Source organism: Dipteris shenzhenensis, chromosome 24 (assembly GCF_047967505.1).
Source record: "Dipteris shenzhenensis isolate YYH24624 ecotype China chromosome 24, Dip_SZ_1.0, whole genome shotgun sequence".
NCBI classification, from domain to species: domain Eukaryota; kingdom Viridiplantae; phylum Streptophyta; class Polypodiopsida; order Gleicheniales; family Dipteridaceae; genus Dipteris; species Dipteris shenzhenensis.
In genome coordinates, this window is record NC_141619.1 from 1621360 (window position 1) to 1643875 (window position 22516).

The following is a 22516-nucleotide window of genomic DNA, read 5'->3' on the forward strand; positions in this document are numbered from 1 at the left end:
GCAAACTTCATTTGTTGATAGCTAAGAGGAACTTTTTCCCATGTTTGACAAGGCCCTGTCTTAGGGACATACATGGGAGCTAAGGAGGATGAACTCCATATCTCAACTTCATATATAATGGGGAACCTAATTTTGTGAAGTGCCTATCTTGTTTTTGTGCAAATCCTATGGAAGATGGATTTAGGGATGTAGATACCAATGTCCTAGGGGTTGCTAGAAATATAGTAGGATCCTATCCTTGGAGATCCCATCTCCAAGAAGAACAATTAGAAGAAGAGACCTCACCCATAGACACTACCTCTCTTAGCTCTACTAATTTGCTTCTCTTTGAAGATGACACTAACCTAGAGATGGAAGAGACTCTTAACGATTATAGGGAAGCACCTAAAGCCTTGGACCTCCTCCAACATGCTTCTACAAAGCCCCCATCCAATACAAAGTAGCCATCTTCCCTAGAAACCACTTCCTTTAACCCAACAATAGAGATATGGTCCTTTCCTTGCTCATTGTTAATCGAGAACAATAACTATTCCTCCATTATGTTGAAGATAGAGGAGATAGGGTGAGAAGGTTGATGGAATGTCAATCAAAATTGGTAATCTAGCAATGGTGGATTTGGCATAATCCACAAAGAAGGGTGGTGGAACATTGAACCATTTAAAATTATTTTAAAATCAATTACTTGGAAGGTTGTGACCATTAAAGGTAGAATTAAGGTCTTATATATATGTGAGAAGCTTCACAAAGAAGGTCCACATGAAGGAGAGAATAAGGTGTTGGAAAGGGTTGATGCACAAAGGAGGCAAAAGCAAGGAAGTTTATAAAGGTCATGGTGAAATGGAGAGTAGGGTTATGTGTGTGTGTGTGTGTGTGTGTGTGTGTGTTTAGATTTAATAGTCCCATCAATAAATGAGCCATACAATTAATTCCACCATTTGGATAAAAAGTTAAGTTGGGACTTGCAAAATTTTGAGAATTTTCAGAAATTCTAACAAAATTGAGATTTTATAATCATATTTAGTTTGAAATAGGAACACAAGATTGGAAAAGGGTGTCGAATCCATCAGGTAGACCAAGTTCCAAGGTCAGGGTCCACTTACCTGCCACCATCCAAGAAAAACTAGGTGTTAGAACATCATAGTTTCAGTTGGGTAGACAGGTAATGCCTATATTCCCTGGTGTGTAATTGCTTTACCTAGGAACAAAGACAATCGTCTAGATTCACAAACATCAAAATTTTGTAAATAGCATGTTATATGTACTAACAATGTCACAAATCCATCATACTAGTCTACCACCAAAGTGTGTAAGACTATAAGGGGGGTAGTCCTCACCCTTAAAAGAAAACTTGAAGTGGGGGGTAATCCACTCCCTTAGTTTAGTCAATCTTATCTTATTATTTGATAAACCAAAGAGGAAAAATAACAACTTTAAAATGAGCAAGTCTACAACAATTAACAAATTAATATCAGAATCACCAAGGGAAAATATAGTAAAATACTATACTAGATGTGCTCATACTTAAAGATTAATAAGCAATAATTCTTCTTGAAAGAATAATCAATTAGCCAATAATTTAAGAGTCTAAATGATAATAATTAAAAAATCAAAATGGATTAGAAGACTAAAGTCCTAAGAAGGTTTTTTTATAAAATAAATTAAGAGGAAGGTTTTACTTGGCAAAAGAAAAGAGTTGGGGAAAAGGTAGAAAGTAAAAGGTTATATATATCAATTCAGGGGGGAACTATAAAATTTATTAAAGACTATACGAACCTATTAAAACCAAGGGAATCAATAAAACTTTATATGAGCCATAGTCAACCATACAGTTGACTTGGCAAAAAATCACACAACAGACAATAACTGAAATAGTGGTGTATGGCAGTGGAAGAAGCAAAAGAGAAATCTATGGAGGATTGCTTGTAAATAAATGTATATAAATATATATACACATATATATACGAGCAAAAACTACATAGAGGGGTGGCATAAAGCAAAGAAGGAGCCGAGAGGCACCCTTAACTAAGATAGTAGTAGACAAATGCTACCAAGAGTTCCACACAATCGTAAAGTCGAATTAGTCGCATCGAAGTTGAATAGGACATTGTAGGCAGCATGCGCACTAAAGCCATCATCATAATAACAAGATACAAGAGTTTCACATCAAAGAAACCACCGAGCAGCTACTAAAAGTGATGAACAAGGCTATAATAGCATCGCTACCACCAAAAGTGACCAAGGAAGGGGCATGAAGCTAGGGTTCCAAGTTAACAAAGTCAGTGAAAATAAAATGAGGCTTAATGTTTCTAGATCAATCAGCCTTTTGTAAATCGCCTCCTCAGGTAATCGATCTCTAACCACAACTCTAAGGCTTAGAATAATAAATTCCATCGGCATGACCGCCTCCACCCCAAATACTAGGCTAAAGGGTGTGCAGTTAGTGGTGGCCTTATATGCTGTCCGATAAGCCCATAGTGCTACAGTAAGCTTATGTTCCCAGTCGTTACTACTGGCCTCGATTGTACATGTCATCGTATTGCTCAAGATTTTGTTCGAGCTCTTAGCTTGGCAATTTCTATAGGGTAATAAGGAGTGGATTTCCTATGAACCATGAGGAACTCGCTCATTAAAATGTAGATTGTATTATTGATAAAATGCATTCCTCAATTGCTTACAATTTCCAGTGGAAGGCATGTTTGAACCTTTGGCTGCATACACCATGGTGAGTGCTTACAATTTCCAGTGGAAGGCATGTCTGAACTTTTGGCCACATACACCATGGTGAGTCCTTCTCGCTCCGCTATGGTATAATTTATTTCGACCTCATTTAGTTGGCAACTGAGTAATCCACGTTGCACTCGCTTGGTTGCGTCAACACACCCTATTGCGAATTTTGAAGCATCGATATGGACATGAAGACCAAGTACCAATCAGGTGCTCGCAAGATCGAGGGCTGAGGTCAGGATAAGCTTGAGGGTTTTGGAGGAGGATTGGCACTCTTTCATCTAGTAGAAGATGACCAACGGTTTGTATGATCGGCAGACAATCTTGGCATAATTGTATATGAATCTACAATAGTGGCCCATGTGCCTAGTAAACCTTTGTACACCCATTGCATTGGTGGGGTGGGGGTAACTCCAAGATGAGTTTAATTTTATTATAGTATGTGGAGATCCCATTCTTGGACTCGAAATGTCCTAAGATGACCCTGTGTTTAACCAAAAACTAGCACTTCAAGGGATTGAGAGAAATCTGATAGAGATGGCATCTTTCAAACACCAGTCTCAGGTACTTGAGATGGTCATCCCTTTTGGAATGAGCTGGTCATCCCATTTGATTGGAAGTCCCTCAAGTATTTCTTGAATGCCATAATCATTAGCCTTTGGAATGTAGCAAGGGTGTTAGTGAGCCCAAAAAGCATCACCTTTAAAGCATAACCCCCCACTCCATGGAAAATAGTTTTGTGTTGGTCCTATGGTGCAATTGACACTTGGGTATATCCTGAGAACCTGTCTAGGAAGCTATAAGGCTCCTTGTTGACGACCCTCTCCAAGACATGCTTTGTAAAGGGCAGTTGGGTAGTGGTCCTTGTGAGTTGTGGCATTCACTTTTTTGAGATCTATGCATACTCTCATTGTACCATTCTTTTTTAGCACTATAACTATTGGGGACACACAATCCATATGCTCAATCTCATATATGAATCCTACGTTGATCAACTATATTTTGGATTCATAGGGTAGGGTCTCTACCACACATGCCTTATGTCCTCCATCATGGGGATGGTGTGCTGTATGACTTTGGGTAGCATACCCTTCATGTTGGTATATTTACATGAAAAGCAATCCTGTAACTCTTGTAAGAGGGTAATCATAGCTTCCTCTTGCTGAGGGGAGAGGTCATCGGCTATATAGACTGGCTTAGGGTCTCTGCTATCTGATGCAAGGTCCACTTCCTTGACCTTAGCTAGACCATCATACCCTTGATGCTTTCCTTTTTTGGCACTTCCCTTGGCCTACTCAAGGAGTATCTTGCGGTCTTGGATTGTACATGCCTTGAAGTGATTGGGGACTTGACATACATTAGACTCCTCTTTGTCCTTGTATTCCAAGACCCTTAGTGAGAGCTGTTTCTCCATGGAAGGAGTCTTGGGAGGTTTGGCCTTTGAAGCCTTATACTTCCATGGTGGATCAACTTCCAATGGGGGCTTAATTGTATGTAGAGGCATTTCTCAGCTTTTAAGGATCCTAAGAGAGCCTTGATTCTATTAAAAGTAGCTCCCCAATGAGTCGTTGAGAACTCATGTTGTGCGGTGGCAGCACCCACATACCTCAACCAATGGAGGCCCATCTTCACTTTCCGCACCCTTTGGACCTCTTTTAGTGCCCTAAAGATGTTGATCATATTTAGGGGGACTATTTTCCAGGAACTTGGGGATTGTGGGCTGCCATTTTTGTCCCTATCCTCTCAACCACATTTTTTGTACTGAGGACATGCATCTAGTTTTGTGAGAACTCAGGCTCAGGCAGTCAGTGCTCATCATGGTCCTCACTCAAGCCCTTCTCTGGCGTGCTACACTTGCAATATGCCAACAAGTAAGGGAGAGAACGAAGGGAGAGAACGAATCAAAGTACATGTACAACTATATATGTTGGACTATTAATTTGATTGTATAAACATTTTCACCACTAATATAGGATTCCTATATGTATCATTAATGTACATAAGGCTAAGCATTAAAAATTGATTTTAACACATATGATTATTCATACCTGCACATGTGAGTGCAAGCACACACACTGACTTTGTGTGTGCTGTTTCCACAATGTTAAGCTTGATCCTAAGATAAACACCAAAACTGAGAGGAGTGAGAGAATGGCTTGCCACCATCTTAATCCTCTATTTGGCTGATCCTAAGGCACACACTTTGCAAGGGAAAGACTGGTGATCATGCTGATCCTTTGTTTGTCTAATCCTAAGGTGGACACATCGATTGTGACAAAGTGAGAATGACGGTACTTATTGTTGATGTACAACTTGATCACTTGCACTAACATGTAGGCGAAGGTCTTCCTATTACCATTAAATGTTGCTTTTATGCATAAGGATGATCAATGCAAGGTTTGGAAGACTAATGCCACCATCACGTACAATGGACGTGGGGAGTTTGATGCCTTTTCCATTGAGTTGAAGAATATGTTATTGTCACTAAAGCGAGTAAGAGCATGGTTACACATGGTTGAGAATTTGAAATTTGGAAAAATAATTTTGCCAAAAGGTGAGAACTGCATCGTCTAATACAAGGCAGTGAGGTACACCAAATGCTCCTATAGCCGATAGGATAGCCTGTACAAGCTTCAAAGCTGATTAAATGCACCGCTATATGGTTTAAACCAAACTCCAAGGCAATGGTATTCAAAGTTTGACATGTTTATGGCAAAACAAGGTTATGGTGTGGATGTCATTTAAATCACTCTGATTATTCTAAAAAACTAGACAATGGTAGATACATGATCTTGGTGTTGTATGTAGATGACATGCTTATTGTAGGCTCTAACATGTAGGTTATAAATGTGCTCATGTGGAAGTTGGAAAATACATTTGCAATGAAGGATTTGGGTACTGTAAAGCAAATTCTTGGTATGAGGAAAAACCACAAGTTGACATTGTCTCAGAGTGAGTATGTTGAAAATCTATTGGAAAGATTTGAAATGCAGAATGCAAAACTTGTTTCCACACCTTTGGTTAATCATTTCAAATTATGCAAGGATATGTGTCCCAAGACACTGGAGGATATTCACTATATGTCAAGGGTTCCATATGCATCAACAATTGGTAGCTTGATGTATGCAATGGTATGTACAAGGCTAGATATTGCACATGCAGTGGGAGTTTTGAGCAAATTTATGAACAATCTAGGTAAAGAAAATTAGATGGCTATAAAGTGGATTCCCAAATATTTGAGAGGCACAACTGCTCATGCATTATGTTTTAAAGTTTTCAATGTTTCTCTACAAGGATATGTTGATTCAAATATGGCAGATGATAAATATAGAAGAAGGAGGACCACGAGGTATGTTTTCACTATAGGTGGAACATCAATAATCTAGGTTTCAAAGTTGCAAAAGGTTGTTGCACTTTCTAAAATGGAAGCATAATATGTTGTAGTTATAGAGGCAAGGAAAGAGATGATTTGGTTACAAAAGTTTATGGAGAAACTTGGGAAGAAGCAAGAAAATAGCAACTTGTATAGTGATATCTAGAGTGCTATTCATCTTGCAAAGAATTCAGCCTTCCATTCAAGAACAAAACATATAGAGCTCAGGTATAATTTCATTTGATCTATTTTGGAGGATGGATAATTGAAGCTCAAAAAGATATACACTAACTAGAATACTGTAGGCATGTTCACTAAGATGGTACCAGGGAGAAGTTGAGCTCTTGCTCAATTTCAATTAGTCTTAAAGAATGAGGAACAACATGAGAGATAGCCAAATCTAAAGAATTTTAGTGAGTGTAGTAATGGTGGAGTTACTACGATCAGTCTCTATGTGGGAGATTGTTGTGTGCAGAACTTCATCTTTTTTTAGAGGTTGTTTTTGGTTGTGCTTATACTCATTCCATGAATGAGGTAGGGGGGGCAACTCTCCCCCTAGGATTGTTACTGAGGGTTTCCAAGGGGATTGGTGACATGCATTTGCCGGCAACCATGTTATATAGACCCTTTTGTCACCTAATTCCACAACCTAATTCCACATTTGAACTTAGCCCAATGAGCTTTGCTGATAGCGGAAGTGAGAGATAGGGGCACTAGGGCCATGGGGGACCGTGCTCTAAGTGCTTAAGGAATCAAGCAATGCAATCGAGTGTGTGAGATGGTGGGCAATAATGACGAATCACCAACCTTGTCAAGGCTTTTATGAATTATCCCCACATTCTACGCTCAAAAAGCGCGCTCCACTCGTCATCCCTTCCACACTACCGATTTCGATCCAATTGCATACGTAGATATATTTTGTATGATTGCCACAGGGCACTCATGATCCCATATTAAACAATGCCAGCTCTACTTCCTGTATTTGAAGCTTGGCGCCGGCATTTCTTCGGTCTTCCTTTCTGGTCGACCTTCCAATTGAGGCCTTCTTTGCGTGTCAATTATAGTTTTCGATGCTTCAACCTGATAATGACACATCTTTAAGGAATGCCACTCCTTAATACGTTGCGTATTCCTTGAACAGCTCACTTGGATGTGAAGTTCTCACCTGCTTCACAGCTTTTAACCATTAATTTTGATGCGCCTACAGTGTCTTCTCCGCGAAGCTCTGTTTCGTAAATATACGTGCTGAAATTGTTTAGGTTTCTGATGGCTCAGCTTAAAACCAGGATATAAACTGTAAAATGTCCTCTTCACGGGATCTATCTCACGCATCCCTGCAACATGCGAAGGATACAAGAGGAGGTGATATTTGTGTTACGTCCATTCAAAAAGCCATCCTAATAATGCAATAGTATCCGCAAATCGTTCTGTGCCTTTGATTATTCATGCAGGCAACTTAGCTTTGGCATGATATTTTTTTAATGTGACAGGTCGTCGGAAACGCCACAAAGGTAATCCTGATATGGTTCTGACGGATGAATCAAGGTCAGCATTAGAAAGGAGGCCTGTCGCTTGCAGTGACTCTCCTGGAAATTGCAATGATGAGTGTTCTGGAAGTGTAAGCAGTATCCGGGAAGAAGTTGTTGCAGGTGCAGGTGCAGGTGCAGGTGCAGGTGCAAATGCAGGCTTGATTATGTCAGGCGACATAAAAATGGCATCCAATCCTAACCACCACCATGGAGAGGGTTGTTATATCTCTAGGGCTGCTGAAGAAGGTTTATCTTACGGATCAGGAACAGGAAAATGTGGAAATACTAATTGTGCGCCTCTGAAGCAACAAAGAGCTACAGGCAGAAGTGAATTCCAAGTCTTGAAAGAGAGACCTGTTCATAACTCTACAACTGGGCCAACATGCGCTGGATCTAAGTCAGGAGGTATGCAATTGCGTAATTGTGACCTTTATTGTGTTGCTTTGATACATCCTTCCTACTCCTCCTGTCGGCACAGTTGTTTGTACAGTTTGTGTATGATTACGTATTAGCTTAATGCCCTAGTAGAAAGCAGAATGTTCATTTTAGAGGCCTTGAAGGAGTGCGTTGACATTGGCTTTCAGGAGGAAGGCTGCCACAGTCCGATTGTCACTATGGAAGTCCCATCAGGATTGGGCTTCTTGAGGTCAACCAGTAGTTGTGGTTGTATATTGGTACTTTCACGTTGTGGGAGTTGCACAGTTTGCATTTGTGAGCTGCATGAGCGCTATGCACATAACTTTATTGCTGAGTTTTCGTATTATCGTGCTTCCTCAGCATCCACATGATGCTCACTTACTTCGCAATATTCATTGATTTGGTTGTTCTTGGATCTTAAAACCCAGCTTCTCAACTACTCCTTATTTGTTAAAGGTCTAGGCAGCTGGTCTCTATTTACAGTTATCTCAGCCTCTGTTCACCTTCTGCCCCATCATGGAACGTTCCTTCCTTAGCTTCTCTGCCGATTATCATTGCCCTTGCCCTCGTTTTGTTGAATCCTGTTTTCCTCTTTTCCCCCCTCATCAGTATTGCTGTTTATTGTCTTAATTTTCAGTCTACAATGTAGGTACCTTATAATAACTTGGAGTTGCTTATGCACTCGCTGGGAGCTGCTCTGTGCCCTCTGTGAACAGAGTTCCTAATTTCAGAAAATTTGAACAGGATACCTTGTGGCAAAGGTAAGGCGAGACTATTTCAGTATATGTAGATTGTTTTTGGTCCATACTACAAAGAAACCTTCACTCATAAAGATCAGAGTGAGCAAGCATATAAATCCCAAAATGGTCGTCATGGACATAAGAGAGGAGATGGGCGTATGTTTAATGCTGAAACGGTTAAGAGATGACCCATCTCAGCTTGAAATTCAAAAAGGAGAGGAGGCATTTTAGAAATTGTCAGAAAGAAAGTCTATTAATGTCCACGGGAACCAACAGTTCTGTGGGACAGCAAAAAACCCAGCTATTTCTTTGCCTGACCTCTAGCTGCCTGCTCCAGCACATGGTCTGGTCTCTTCCAGGCTGCCATGTCCTATATCCTCTTAAAGGCCTGCCCATTTGTTGGGCATTCCAGCCCATGTGGCTGGGATATTGACTGCCCCATGTCCGACATGGCAGCTTTGTGTGCTCCATTTTCTGGGCCTTCCAGCTCATGTGGCTGGAATATTCCATTGCTCGTGTGGCAGTCCAATTGATGCCCACATGGCAGCCTTTGACAGAGATGAAACCATTAGAAGGACGGAAGAATGTTATCTATATGGCAGATAACACACCGAATCCAGTTCAAGGGAAAGGCATTGTCCCTATGAATAATTTCATTGGTATGAAAGGATCGGTGAAAGATGTACTCTATGTTCCAAAGCTCAGCAAAAACTTCTTGTCAGTTGGGCAAATGACGGAACACAACTATCGAGTCATCTTTGATGGAAATGAATGCACGGTCATAGACAAATCCAGAGGATATCAGCTAGGAGGAAAAACAGTCAAGGAAGGACGCTTGTTCAAAATACTAGCTTCTGTAGGCTATTCTATTGGCTATCCATAGGTGCGACTCATTCCTTGGTATGTGCCTTGTAGTCCTAGTTACATTTAGTTAGGTTAGATTGTACAATTACTACATGTACCACTTAGGACGGTTAGGACACTTAGTCCAGTTAGGGCATTTATACCTAGAATTTTGTTATGCTGGCATGCACTCAGTTTTGTAGCAATTCATTACAACATGTCGTGTCTGTGGCGGGTTTGTTTTGTTTGGGAGGGGGGATCGATTTTGTGCCTGGCCAAAACCTTGGAAAACACATTTTTTAACTATTACAATTCGTACGTTGCTAATCCGTACTTTGTACACTGTTGGCCGACTTTGGCTATGGTTGGCCTCAAGGATGGTCTCAAGGAGGAGGAGGATGGCACTGATGCAGATGATGATGATGATGATGATGATGATGATGAGGATGAGGATGAGCAAGAGAATGAGGATGAGGATGCAAGCTGCAGCTTGAGGCTTCAGCCTCATCGGTTGTGAATCGTGATGCATTTCAATTTTCAGCTTTATTTTCGGGCTGTGGCAGCCTTTTCTTCTATGATGTTTTGCCTTTGATGTTTTGGCGTAGTACCTACTTCCAAGTTTCTACTACCTACTACCTTTGATCATGATGTTTGGTGTAGTATTGATCTATCATTGACACTATGTATCATAATCCAAATTCCAGATGACTCTGGTCTTTGGAGGGCCGAGGCTAGACTCTTTGAATTTTCATGAATCATGACTTTAATATTAATACAAGTTTGAAATCTGAAGTTTCAATTTGAAAGTTAGTAGCCCTATGTCAATGTAATGTGTACAATGTATATCTTTCTAAATGTTTTTGAGTTAAATTAGGGTCACGTATGTTTCAGCCCTAGGGGCTGAACCATACTCCAATCATACTTCCATACTCGTATGACATATGTGTATGGTAACGTATGGACAAAACTATGGTGGTATCAGAGCAGGTCGGGAATCCATTCCCTCAGCCATTCATAGCTTTTCCAAGCTGTTTGGCAGCCTCTTGAGCCCTCATTCGTGCAAGACAACTCATTTCCAAGGCATTTGTAGCAAGCTGGAGTGATTCGAGGCCATTTGGAGGAGTTCCATCTCCACAAATCGAGTCTTTGGTGCTCTAGCTGTACATTTTGGCCAATTTGCTGCATTTCGAGGCGGTTTCAGCTTTCTTGAGCTATTTTCTACCTGTACGGCTTCACACGTGTGGCGATTTGCACATGTACGGATTCCGTACGGTTGTACGTGGCTATATGAAACTGTGGGCCTGCAATAAATGCTTGTCGGAGGCTGTACAGACCTGCAATCAGTGCATTAAATGCTGTACAGATTCCGTACAGCCCATTTATGGCTGTACGGAATAGTTTGGCAACTGTACGAACCTAGTGCATTAGCATTTAATGCTGTACGGCCATCATTGGCAATTTACAGTTGTCTTGACTTGCCTCGAAGATCGGGCCAGCACTTTGGAGGTGTTTCTTGCTGTCTTGTGCTGCGTGCCGGAGTTTGAAGACGTTTGGAGCTTGTTGAAGTGACCCGGAAACCTCTCCTTGAGCCTATTTCTTCTCTTTTGGCTTCCCTTTATCTCGGGCTGCGAGTTCCCTCCATTGGATCACTCTCGTCTCATTTCCAAGTGCTGTCCTCGTCATGGGAGCAGTTTCTCTTGCTGTTATTCTCATTTCCAGCCCTCTCTTGGCATTTCTCATTGCCATTTGCTCTCATTTTTACCTCTCCTTCAAGGGTGAATTCCTCTGTTCGCATTCAGAGCCTTTTCACTGTTGTCTTTTCGGGCTACATCATTGGGTAAGCAGTTGTTGCATTGGTTCTTTCCAATTTTTGCTTCATGTGCATTTTGGAAGGGTCTCGTGTTGCCTTAGAAGGCCTCGTGTTTCCTTTTGGGGATTTTTTTGCAACAGGTACACCTTGGGACATAAGAGTTTTTTGTAGCGATAAGCTTTGAAGCTTGAGCAGATTTTTGGCACTTGATTTTGAAAGGCTGCTTTCCTTTTAGTTGCATTGTCAAATTGATGCTTTTGCCTTGCATTTTTGGCACAATGGCTGGCAATAAGGATGATTTCTTTTGGATGCTTGGGGCTGATGACAAGCTTGATGGCACAAATTACCCCATGTGGTCATACATGATGAGGCATGTATTGGTTGCCAAGAATTTGTGGCACATTGTTTCAGGCTCTGAGGCCAAGCCTACATGCAATGCAGCTTCTGGTGCTACAGCTACCGCCTCTGGTACTATAGGTACTGCTTCAGGCTCATCAGGTGATGGGTCTAATGTTTAGGCCTTGTTTTATTTGATCAACAAAATAATCATTCAAGGATGGATGCTTCCTTTATAGGAGTTTAATTTTAAGATTATTCAAAAGATTGGGAACTTGAATCATGTAGGAGGTGACTATTTGTCTAGGCTATGTACCTTGGAAGATACTCAAGGAGTCATTAGTGAGCTTTTAGATGCTGAGCTCTTTGTATTTGATTAGGCTTGATGCTTATGACAGATGCTTGGATGATGTTGGATTTGCATATTTGCTCTTGGTTCCTCTACCATGGTAGATACCCACTTGTGGCATGAGAGATTTGGACACCTCAACTTTGGGGCCTTGGTGAAGTTACATAAGGATGGTATGGTTGTTGATCTTCCCAAAATGCATATGCCTTCCAAGCATGGCACTGTTTTGCATTTTCTTAGGATGGGAGAGTTGGTGCCTCTTGCAAGCTTCATTTGGTTCATAGTGATGTTTGTGCATCTATGCGGGTTGCTGCTCTTTTGTGACTCTATTATATTGTTACATTCATTGATGACTTCACCAGGTACACTTGGATTTTCGCAGTGAAATCCAAATTTAAAGTTTCTACATGCTTTAGGCATTTTATTGCCTTGGTTGAGAATGAGAGTGGGCTGCACATTGCTCACCTTAATACAGAGAGAGGGGGTGAAGATATGTCAAAGGAGTTTGCTGTTTTTTGGACTCATGTGGCATTCATCATTAGTGCACGGTGCCTTAACTCCGCAACAGATTCCCGTGGCTGAGCGTAAGAATATATCAGTGATGGAGATTGCTAGGTGTATGTTGAAAGGCAAGCACTTGCCTAATAAGTTGTGGTTGGATGTCGTTATGTGTGCTAATTATATTTTGAATAGATGTCCCACAAAGGCATTGAAGACACCCATTACACCTTATGAGGCTTGGACAGGTCATAAGCCCAGGATTACTCACATGAGGACTTTTGGATGCTTGGCATATGCCCATGTGTCTTCTTAGACACGCACCAACCCCTTCAGCCTGTGCGTCTGTCCGAACTCTCGCTGCCTTCTCATTGAAGTAGACCTACACTTGTGTTCCCTTTTGTCCACATCAGAATGAGAGAGAGAGGGAGAGAGAGAGAGAGAGAGAGAGAGTATAAATGTCCACTGGAGACAACAGAAAACATCTGCTTAGGGAGGGCACATGGCAACTCCCAGAGACTGCAAAGAGCAACTCTATTAATTTAGAGTACCTACATTGAAAGCATACATATATATAGCTGGCCATACATCAGTTTAAGATTGAGAGTCTTTTGGTTTTGATTTATCTCTTTAATGAGTGCTATTCCTTCACGATAAACTGCCCATTTACCGCCCTTTCTAGCAGCCTTAACCTTGGCTAATTCTGTTGCCTTATCCTTAAGTTGAGCTCTTGTAAGTTCTTCGGCTATCCATATCTTGGTCCCTTTCAGCTTATGAGATTGTCGTAGAACCTTTATATGTAAATCTCGCGAGTTGAACGTAATGATGGCATGACCATTACGATGACTGATTCTAGCTTCACTATTGTCATTAGGATCATCAGGATTGCCATCTGCATCAGCTGTCCAATCAATAGTAGGCATGGCTGTTGTGACATAAGTGTTGCTTTGCTTGCTAAGTATGTCTTTCTTTTGCTTTTCATAAAAGTTTTTGTTTACCTCTTTTTTCTTCTCTTTCATTTTCTTTTTTTTTTCTTTGTAGATTTTTGATCTTTAGAACAACAAAAATTCTAAATTTGTATGATTGGACTTATTCTAGTCTTACAAAGGTATATATATATGGTTATGGGATAGGATGTTCTAGTTGGGGGCCATGTCCATGGCTACGTCGGTTGTTTGCTATAGGGTCTAGCAAACTCCACCTAGGAGAAAGCACACTCTCGAACTCAAGGGCTTGGGTTCCTATAGCTCAAATGGCATAGCTTATGCACTCCCACGTGGCTGGAACGTTGTCTTGGAAAACAGCTGAACATTTATAAGATACCATGCTCTAGTGCACAGTATCTTGCATTTAGACACAACAACATTATATGTGATGACCTCATTATACGTGATATTGATTGTTGGCTTGTAAAGGTCTTTTATTGCATATTTGTATACATTTAGCACTTATATTGTGGACATTTCTTGTAGGTCCTTGTTAGCATGTGATGCATTCGGATTAGGATTCCTCTCATCAACAACTACAAAAACGTGAAAACCTTGGTTATGTCGTGTGCTTCATTTGGGAATTTGATTCTCGCACATGATGATGGATCATCAGTAAGTCAATGGTATTTGAGTTCGTGGTTAATATTGGATACCATTATGACACGAAACCTTGAGACAAGATCTTATATTTACACGAAATCGTGAAACAGGATGAGGAGGGTGACGAGGGTGCGCATATACCTTCACACTTTGAGCAAGACTATAGTCTAGGAGATGATGACGAGGATATGGTAGACATGATGGATTCTATTTTTAGGACCACTACATCACATGTACACGTGATGTCAGAGTCTGAGGTCAAAATCTGAGAGTTGCAATCAACACAGTTGTATGAGGGTGCTAGGATGTCTAAACTACGGGCTTGTCTCTCCTATTTCAGCTTTCCAATTATGTTCATTTGCAAACACTTTTGAGGTATTGAATTCCTAGCCTTACAAGCGTGACTCTCTAGGGGGTTGACCAAGGGTAGACCATGGAAGGGGGCTTTTATATGGGTTACTTGGGGGGAGGTCTCATCTAGACTTGGTTATTGAGGGTGTAAGGTCCTATGCAATGGTGAAGATGATTGGTGATCGAGTGAGGGGACGTGTCTAGCATGAGGATGAGTACCTTGCTAGGCATGAGGGGGATGATAGCTAGAATGAAGGGCTTCATGTGGGGGTGAGTAAAGGGTGCATGTAGTTCGATAGGGTTGGTGAGGGAGGTTTGGGAAGTTGTGTGGACCATTGCTAACAAACCCTAGGGGGGGGCATCGGGGGGTAGGTGGGGGGGAGAAGACATTTTAAAATTCCCTTGTCCCCCCAAAAAAGGTAAAAAGCTCAAAGCTTGTAACCCAAGTTTGAAATAGCTTGTACTAACTGAACACATTTCAATGTAAACTTCGTTGCTCCAACTTTTTAGTTTGGGAGGAGCATAAAATGACATAACCATACCTTTTCAAGTAGTTGTAGCTTAGGTGAATAGAATACCAATGCTATTTTGATTAGCCTTCTCATGAAATGTTACCTTCATTATGATTGAGTCTACTTTTTACCTCTGGACTTTTGAGAAAGAAAGAAAGTTTATTAAAGTCTTTGGAAGACCGATGGGTCTATGAGACTGAAAATCCGCATAAGTGCACACTCATGGGTGTGTAGGTGTATGCACCTGTGCAAGATCATATGTTTATATAATGGTCTAACCCCACTCTTGTGGTAACTGATGGTGTGGTGGGGATATGATAGTATCAAGTCCCCATTGTTTAGCATGAAGTTGATGGTTTTTAACGTGCTGGCCTTTTTTTGTCAGGTTGAAATTTCATTTTACAGTTAGCTTTTATACCATGTTCCTAGAAGCATCTAGTTATAATTTCCGCAATGAAACGCGCAAAAAACAATACATTGAGAGGGGTGAACTACTAGATAGTGGATTTGAGGAATTAGTAGTGGGTGGTTTGCCAATTACATTTGAGATCAATTAAGTGAGTCTAACTTCGTCCAATCATCTTATTCTAGAGTTATCTGCATGGAAGATTTAGATGCATTGCTTGTAAGACTCCAAATGTATTGTATCTCGATTCGCAAGGGAATAACAGCTTGACCTAATAAACATAAGGCAAATGTTTACGCCGCATGCAAGAAAGGGAAGTTCTACTAGTATCCTAGATGCTTTGAGAAGGGATTGATGAGCGGATGCTTCGAGAAGGGATTGAGAAAGGGGAGTTCTACTTTTATCCAAGGTTCTTTGAGAAGGGATTGATGAATGGATGCACTTTTTTCGTTGTACGGGGCATGAGTGTTAGAGAAGTAGATTGTGAAAATTAAATAAGAAAGCATGGGAAAAAATCATTTCAGAATAAATGGATTTTTTTGTGATGGAAATTTCTGTGCACTAGAAACGATCAATTCAGGTGTGCCATACATAGTATCAGATATTCTTGTGTCTGTGCTTTGGTCACAAGGCACCTTTATTCGCCAAACATGACATCCTTTTCAAGGATCATGTCCTAGAGTGTTGGTAATGCAGTCCTAACAAGCAGAGGATTGGATGAGCAATTGGTTACATGAATATAATTTTTTGGGAACAGTATCTCAATTGCTTTTGTAGATGTATGGAGAGTCATTTCAAGGAATATGTAAATTTATCAATGGTTTGACAAAGTCATTTGATCAGAGAGGGTTTTGTGAAACCTGTTTTCCTTCCAGCTTTCATCAAGATGTCAACAAATTTCTGCCTTTCTCTTCTCTACAGATCACGGGAGTAGCACCTTACGTTACCACCCAGCCAATTCTGCCAAGTCTTCAAGCAAGAGAGAGAGAGAGCTATATCGAAATTACGTAAAATCACATTCTTCAATTCTCTCACTAACCTTGACAGACCCCAAATCCCTAGATAGATCTAGATGCCACATGTCATCCATATAGGGCCTTCCTAATGCAACATTTCACCCCTCACTTGGGATGCATTTAATTCCTTGCCCCTAGGCACATTCTTTGCACTAGGCCCTTGGTCTCAGACCTATCTAGTCTGGTGCTATCAGCCCTCACCTAGGACCTTGACATTAATCCCTCCCGATCATTGACATAAAGCGCAAACACATATATTACAAAGATAGATCCTATAAGGGAAATGTCGACTGATTCTTCCGAGGTCATGCTACCTCGGCTAGAGCGTAACATTCCTTCCCTCTTCAGACATCAGCGTCCTCGATGATAAAGTCTGGGAACACTCTCCGCAACTGATATACGGATTCCCATGTAGCTTCGGATAGAGGCTGACCATGCCATGCAACCAACACCGTGGGTATCTTCCGATTTCGTATTTGCATTGTTCCTCGGTCCAGGATTCTTGTTGGTTTGCGCCTTGCAATATCCTCTATCTCCTGAAACAAAACCACACCTTCGATTAGTGAGTCACCAGTATGTAAAAATTTCTTTAAACGTGAAACATGAAAAACCGGGTGCACCTTACACCCCTGTGGCAATTCTAATTTATAGGCTACACTGCCTATTCTCTTTAGAATTAACCACGGCCCACAGTATCGAGGTGATAACTTAGCACACTCTCCTGAAGTCAACGACTTCGAGTGCGAAGGAATTCTGAGAAAAACTTTTTCTCCTTCTTCAAACACTCTTATAGACCGATTTTCATCCGCATACACCTTGGCTCTATCCATAGCCTGACGGATATTAGCTCTCGCAAGTGCTAGCATTTCCCGCATCTGAACTACAAAGTTCGCGGCACTAGCCACTTTCTGAGGTACTCCAACTATAGTCGGATTGGCTGGCCTATAACCATAGTTCAGTTCAAACGGACTGAACCCAGTAGATGAATGTTTCCTATCATTGTAGGCAAACTCCAACAATGGCAACCACTTGTCCCATGTATGTTGCCTCAATGACACATATGCTCTCAGCATATCCTCTAAAGTCTGGTTGACTCTCTCCGTCTGACCATCCGTCTCAGGATGATCCCCACTACTCATTCCCAACTCAGTCCTTAGTGTCTCAAATACCGCTGTCCAAAAGTGACCGGTAAACCTGACATCTCTGTCTGACACTATGGATCTAGGTAATCCATGCAGACGGAATATATGTCTAATAAACAAATCCGCTACTTGCGGGGCACTAATAGACTCTCTAGTCGGAATGAAGTGAGCCATCTTGGTTAGACGATCAACCACCACAAGGATAGAATTATACCCTCCTTGCGTTGCAGGTAGTCCTACAATAAAATCCATGGAAATGCTCTCCCACTTACTTAGTGGTATTTCCAAGGGCTGTAAAAGTCCGGGTGGCTTCACCCGCTCGGCCTTACTTACCTGACACGAGAAACACCGTGTCACATATTCATGAATATGCTTTTTCATCTTTGGCCAAAAGAAATCTCGCTTCACGAGATCATATGTCTTCTCGACACCTGGATGTCCCGCACACGGGCTATCATGGCATTGTCGAATGACTCTCTGCCTGAGATCATTCTGACCAGGTACTACAACCTTGCCATTTCTAACTAGCATACCATCCCTTATGGTATATCTTGCATAAGTTTGGCCTTTTCTGGATGCCAGGTCATCCTTTTCACTTTCCCCGGGTTTTAACACATGAGCTTTAGGCCATAAGCTCTGGACAAACTCGTCCACCTTCTGAGTTTCTCTGATCTCGGTCATTAGAGCACTCTCTAATACCGTGAAACTCAGGTTGTGCATAATGGAGACACGCATCAGCTACCTTATTGTCTTTTCCTCTTCGGTACCGAATCGTTAAATTAAACTCCCGCATGAGCTCTGCCCACCTAGCTTGGCGGCCCCTCAAGTCAGGTTGTTTACAAAAATGTTTCAGAGTATCATGATCTACATCCACATAAAACTCTGAACCATACAGATAATGCCTCCATGTTTTCAAAGCATGGATAACAGCATACAACTCTAATTCATGAGTTGGCCAATTCCTTTGAGAGGGAGAAAGCTTCTTGCTTTCAAAGGCTACTGGCCTTCCCTCTTGAAGGAGAACTGCTCCTACCGCAATGCCACTTGCATCGGTTTCTAGGAACAACGGTTTCTGGGGATCAACTATTTTTAACACCGGTCCTGTGACCACAGCTTGTTTTATGGTGTTAAAACTTTCTTATTGATTCTGTCCCCAAATAAAAGGTACTTTATCTGAGGTCAGATCAGTCAATGGCGATACTATTCCAGAATATCCTTTGATATGCCTTCTATAAAACTGGACAAATCCCAAGAATGATCGCAACGCGGTCAGACTCTGAGGGATTGGCCAAGTCAGTATCGCAGCCACTTTCTTCGGATCCATTTCTACCCCCTGTGGAGTAATTATGAACCCTAAATACTCAAGCCTAACCATACACAGTATAGTTTTCTTTTTATTTACATAAAGACTGGCTTTCCTCAAAGTACTGAATACTACTCTTAAGTGTTCACAATGCTCAGTAACGCTTTTACTGAATATCAGGATATCGTCAATAAAATGTACTACAAACTTTCCGATATACGGACGTAGTAAATCGTTCATAAGCATGACGAAGGTCGCTGGAGCATTGGTAAGTCCGAAGGGCATTACCAAAAACTCATAATGACCAAATCTGCTCCTGAAAGCGGTTTTATGCACATCCTCGGCTCTAATCCGGATCTGATGATAGCCGCACTTAAGATCTATCTTGCTGAAAATCACGGCTCCATGTAATGCATCTAGCAAATCATCAATCCGAGCCATCGGATACCTGTGCTTAACAGTGATATTATTTAATGCTCTGTAATCTATACAGAGGCGAAACGTATCATCCTTTTTCCTCTTTAATATCACTGGTGAAGCAAAGGGTGAGAAACTTGGTTGAATCTGCCCCAACTTGAGGTATTCTTCCAGTTGTCTACGCACCTCCGCTTCTTCAGTAAAACTCATTCTATAGGGAGGTCTATTTACAGGTTCTGCCCCCGGGATCAGTTCAATCTTATGCTGAACTTTCCGCTCTGGAGGTAACCCATAAGGTAGTTCATCCCTAAAACACTCAGAGAACTCCTCTGTTATAAGATTAGCCAGCTTGGCCATCTCACCACTTTGCGTAACATCAGTGCTAGCCGAAGAATCATTCACCGACTCTACCGATGCGGTGCAAAGGTATAAAAACTCTACTTGAGCCTTTCTGATTTCCATTACGGAAACCAACGGTCCCTGAGGTATATCTTTTCCACCTCGCAAGACATAAAGCACATCATTCATCTTGAATTAATATACGTGCTTTTTCCAATCAATGGCTGGATTCTTCCTAGAATGCCACGCCATTCCCAGGGCTATATCCGCATGAGCAAGCTTGGTTATTTCAAAATCAAGCTTCTCAGTATAGTCCTGAATCTGAAGCTCCAACTGGGTAACCCTTTGGTCCCATACTTCAGTTGAACTTCCATCAGCCATTCTGACTGTATACGCATAGTCAGATGGACTTGTCTTTAATTTCAGCCTCTTCACGAGCTTGGAGTTAATCACATTGTGAGTTGACGCTGAGTCAAACAACACAATGACATCATGACTGGCCACTTGCCCTTTCATTTTGATTAACTCCGTATCATTGAAGGCTGTATACCCCGTTGCTGCGGGCTTAGATAGGATGTTATCAGGTGCACTCGTCACTAACTTAGTAACAGACACACAGAACAAACAAGGTACTAACCTCTGAGAAGGTCCCGCCAGTTGCATCTGCATATGCTCCGCACTGGGACTCTCCTGCATTTCCACGTCGCATTCAGATATTATCATACTAGCCGTGCGACGATCTTTATTCAGTGGACAATCCTTCCACTGATGTCGCTGAAGGCAGCCGAAGCACAATCCTTCTTTCCTAGCTTTCTCTTTTTGTTCAGGGGTCAACGAGGACTTTGACCAAGCCCGGGCTGCCATTGGAGTTATTTTCCTTTTCACCCCAACGGTGGTACTTGTTTTTGCTGGTCCCTCAACCGGCTTCACCTGCTTGGTTTGGCCACTTGGCTGCGAGACACTTGTCTTTGAAACCCATTTCCTCTGAAATCCCCCTTTCCTCGAGTGCTCATACTGAGTCCCTGCCTGCACAAATCCACCAGATCTGCCTCTGGCATCCTCATAGTTCAGGGCTACTGCAATAGATTCATCTAATGTAGTTACATATTTAGCCCGAACCTCCATTTTGATTTTGTCGTTCAGTCCATAGATATAATCTTTTAACTGAACCAACATAGGGAGAGGGTCTGTTATTTTCATAACACATTCTCTGAATTTGTCAGTGTACTCTGCCACTGACAAGCTCCTCTGACGAAGATTTCTATAAGCATCCCAAGCTCGGGATTCTTCATCAGGTGGGAGAAAGTGTTTCTTGAACTCAGTTTTAAACCCTTCCCAGGTGGTTGGAGCAACTTGATCCTTCTGTTGCTTTATCCACCATCTGTCCGCTGCCTCAATAAACAGGTGTGTGGCCTCGCGGATTTTCTTTAGATCGGATTTAATCTCACAAATGGCGAAGGCTTCTTCCCACTTGTGCAACCAAACCTCGATCACATCAGAGCTGCGCTCGGTCATCCGACCAGCGTACTTCTCCGGTCTATAATTAGCGATATTAGGCACTTTGACCCTTGCGCGCTCTAAAGAATGTACACTGGGCTCTGGCTCAGCTAGAGCTTTGCCCTTATCAATCCTAGACGGTCTAGCCGACAAGGCTTGCACCATCTCCCTAATCTCATTTTGACCAGCATTCGCCTGAAGTTGCTGGTTCATAATCTGCTGTAAAGCATCCTCTAATATTGAAATCCTACCAACCAATGTAGGTGCTGCCTGATGTGATATTGGTTGTGTTGACTGTACTCTAGACTCGCTAGGATTCACCCTTGAACTCTGTCCTTCAGCTTCCATTTATTGAAAGGGAGGGTTTTTTTTTTTTTTTTTTTTTTCTTCCCTTAGTTGTGTCTTTTTTTTTTACAGTGCAGAATTCACAGGACCATAGGAAAACAGAAAAAAAAACTGCACGGAAAGAAAGGCGCCCCTGATCTTTCGACGATCCCGGCTGTTCCAGCTATTCGCAGGTACGGCCGACTTGGCTCTTTGATGCAAATCCCACGATAGACAGTCTTGCAGGCTCACCCCTGTGCTTTGGAACGTATCTTCACACAATGAGCCGATTTTTTTCGTGTGTCTTGGTTTTGCACCACCCTTCGCAAGCGACCTTTAGTTCCCCACAGTCACAGCGTCTGGCTTCGTCAACAGCGCCTGTGTTCTGGTCCTTCGTAGCTTCTCTACTGCCGTTGAATCGCTGCTATCAGCTGCACGAAGTCTCGAACTGAACTATAGTCACAACTTAGTTCTCCCAGTCGCTTAAAATCGCGATCAATTTTGCCCCTTCTCGATTCACGATTCCGGTTCTACCCGTAACCAAGCCACCACCTACCGTCCGTCGACGTAGCTCCAAATAGACCACGGTGACCTTTTACTTCGATGCATCAGTTATGCGTGTCGCTCGCTCTTCCACGACCCATGTCTACTTACTGATAACCAGCCATATTCCAAAGCGGAACAAACAGGTCAGTACGTGACGGTCTTCACCAAATTCGTCGTAGATTGTGCGTGTCGCTCAATCACGCATCGCGTGTCTGCGCTCCCTTATCACGACCAGTCCTAACACCCCGCCGCGTTCTGTCACGTGAAGACCACAATCCCTCTGTCTGAGTCTCCGTTGGACGTCACGCTCAGCAGTCCGTCCCTGTTGTTCGTCGTTACTAATCTCATATCCCTCGATCTCTAACCTCGCTCTGATACCAAATGTCAACAAATTTCTGCCTTTCTCTTCTCTATAGATCACGGGAGTAGCACCTTACGTTACCACCTAGCCAATT

General features: G+C 42.0%; 1 protein-coding gene across 2 annotated transcripts in view; it reads left to right on the forward strand.

The window, feature by feature from the left end:
- The first annotated feature begins 6986 nt into the window (after positions 1–6986).
- The window catches only part of TZP (zinc knuckle (CCHC-type) family protein), a 66760-nt gene continuing 51230 nt past the window's right edge, over positions 6987–22516 (forward strand). For both annotated transcript variants that reach the window (XM_087395735.1, XM_087395736.1), the window contains exons 1-2: positions 6987–7459; positions 7588–8031. In XM_087395735.1, coding sequence (XP_087251861.1) covers positions 7399–7459; positions 7588–8031 — 505 coding nt within the window. In that variant the 5' untranslated portion in view covers positions 6987–7398. The remainder of the gene's footprint in view (positions 7460–7587; positions 8032–22516) is intronic.